The following is a 2,486-nucleotide window of genomic DNA, read 5'->3' on the forward strand; positions in this document are numbered from 1 at the left end:
ACAAAATGAAAACTACTTTATGGGGGTGATCATGATGTGAAGAATACATGAGATGATATCTGTGCAACATTCATCACAGAGCCTGGAAAACAGATCATGTTCTGTCAATGGTAATAAAAACTATTAGCAACATGGAGGAAGTGAAATGTTTATAGCCAGAAAAGGGGAACAATTACATCCTAAATGGAGGAAAAAAAAAAAAAAAAAGGAATGAAGAGTGGTTTGGCACAGAGATGGCTGTTAAAGATCCTTCTTGGATTGTCACAGTTTCTCACTATGAGCAGCCAGCCAACACTGAATGCCCATTCTAAGGACAAGGAACTTGTCTCCAGCTCCTTGGTATGCCTCTTGGACTTCTTTCCTAGGGTTAAGGTACCAAGGATAGTATTAGTTATAGAGTTACTATTGGGGCTCTACGGTTTACACACAATGATAGAAAGTCTTATTGGGTAAACAAAAATCTAATGCTGTAGAAAAAGCGTTTTCTATTATCTATTTATTCATTTAAAAGGAAGGGAAGTTTAGAAGAGAATGATACATGTATATGCATGGCTGAGTCCCTTTGCTGTTCACCTGAAACCATCACACCATTTCTAACTGGCTATGCTCCAGTTAGTAATACAAAATAAAAGTTAAACAAATAAAAACAAAAAAGAAGAAATAGATGATCTTATTTGCAAAACAGAAATAGAGACATAGAGAATAGAAGAGAATAGAAGTATGTCTATTGAGTAGAGAATAGAAGTATGGATATTGAGCCTGAAAGCAGGGGATGAAATAGGAGATTGGGACTGACATATATACACTATTGATACTATATGTAAGATAGATAACTAGTGAGAATCTCCTGGGTAGCATAGGGAACTCTACTCAATGCTTTGTGGTGACATAAATGGGAAGGAACTAAAAAGAAGGGATATATGGTTGGGTATGGCTGATTCACTTTATGGTGCAGAAGAAACTAACACATTGTAAAGCAACTACATTCCAATAAAAATTGTTTTGAAAAGAAGTAGAGAATGATGTTAAAAGACAAGACGTTTCTAAGATCCTTTACAAAATTCACAATTTATTTCAGAGCAGTAAATACTACATTGTAGAAAACCATTTTTAGGGATCTTTTCACTTCCTTGTTCCTTAAGGAATAGATTAACGAGTTCAGCATGGGTGAGACAGTATTATTTAATATTTGCACTGTGGCACCTAGCAAGGGGTTGGGTGTGGGCTGCAGATAGACAATGATTACAGGTCCAAAGGCACAAAGAATGGCAGTGAGGTGGGCGCTGCAGGTAGAGAAAGCTTTCTGCCTGCCCTCTGCAGAACGGATCCTCAAAATGGCAATTCCAATGCGTGTGTAGGAGACACAAACACACAACCAAAACATTAAAACCAGAAAGCCAACATTAGTGGAACTCACTCTCTGGGCCAGGGAGCTATCAGCACAAGCCAGGGGTAAGACAGCAGGAATGTCACAGAAGAAGTGGTCCACTCTATTGGGGCCACAGTAGGGTAGCTGAAAGACAAAAGCTATCAGGACGGTGGCATGAAGATAACTTAGCAACCAGGCAGCCAAGACCAAACCAACACAGACTCCAGGTCTCATGATGAGCATATACCTCAGTGGGTGACAGATGGCAACAAAGCGATCATAAGCCATCACAGAATAGAGGCAGCCTTCCGTAGAACCCAGGAAATGATAGAAGAAGAGCTGAACAGCACATCCCTTATAAGATATGGCTCGGCTCTGGCCAGAGAGATAGAATAGCATCTTGGGACAAGTGACAGAAGGGAACAGCATGTCCAAAATCGAGAGGAGTCCCAAGAAGAAGTACATGGGAGTGTGAAGGGTTGAGGAGGAGACAATTGCTAGAAGGATGAGCAAATTGCCCAGCAAGGTCAAGGGGTAAATAAATGTGAAGATGACAAGGAGCACAGTCTCCAGTCCCTCTGTCTGAGGTATTCCCAGTAGGATGAACTCATTCAGCTCTGTGTGATTCCTCATGTTCCTGGGAGGAAGGTCTAAGGGAGACAAAAGACCAGAAAGTATGAATGTGGAGGCTGTGACAGACACAATACTGATACATTCATTACCATTCACTCCTAAAGGAAATCAACCCTGAATATTCATTGGAAGGACTGTTGCTAATCTGAAGGTCCAATTCTTTGGCACCTGAATGAAGAGGTGACTCCTTGGAAAAGACCCTGATGCTGGGAAAGATTGAAGGCAAAAGGATAAGGGGGTGGGCAATGTATGAGATGGTTAGATAGCATGACCAACTCAATAGGCTTGGATATGAGCAAACTCTGGGAGTTAGTAGAAGACAGAGGAGCCAAGAATGCTGCAGTCCATGGGATGGCAAAGAGTCTGACACGACTTAGCAGCTGAACAACAACCACCACCACCTCTGTTTAAATATAAAGATGATGTTGAAAATAAGAATAAGAAATTCTGTCAAGAATATTGAGGGTCTAGTAAGTGATTCCCC

At 40.9% G+C, this 2,486-nt stretch overlaps 1 protein-coding gene across 1 annotated transcript; it reads right to left on the bottom strand.

The window, feature by feature from the left end:
• Window positions 1–1,069: 1,069 nt before the first annotated feature.
• On the bottom strand, window positions 1,070–2,002 carry LOC101104617 (olfactory receptor 10N1-like). The gene has a single exon (XM_004019799.5). The coding sequence runs from the start codon at window positions 2,000–2,002 to the stop codon at window positions 1,070–1,072; it is 933 nt and encodes a 310-aa protein (XP_004019848.3).
• Between the last annotated feature and the right edge of the window lie 484 nt (window positions 2,003–2,486).

This window comes from Ovis aries, chromosome 21 (assembly GCF_016772045.2).
Source record: "Ovis aries strain OAR_USU_Benz2616 breed Rambouillet chromosome 21, ARS-UI_Ramb_v3.0, whole genome shotgun sequence".
NCBI lineage: Eukaryota > Metazoa > Chordata > Mammalia > Artiodactyla > Bovidae > Ovis > Ovis aries.

Excerpts from the sequence above, each read along its gene's own strand:
- LOC101104617 (XM_004019799.5), bottom strand. The coding sequence starts at position 2,002 with ATGAGGAATCACACAGAGCTGAATGAGTTCATCCTACTGGGAATACCT.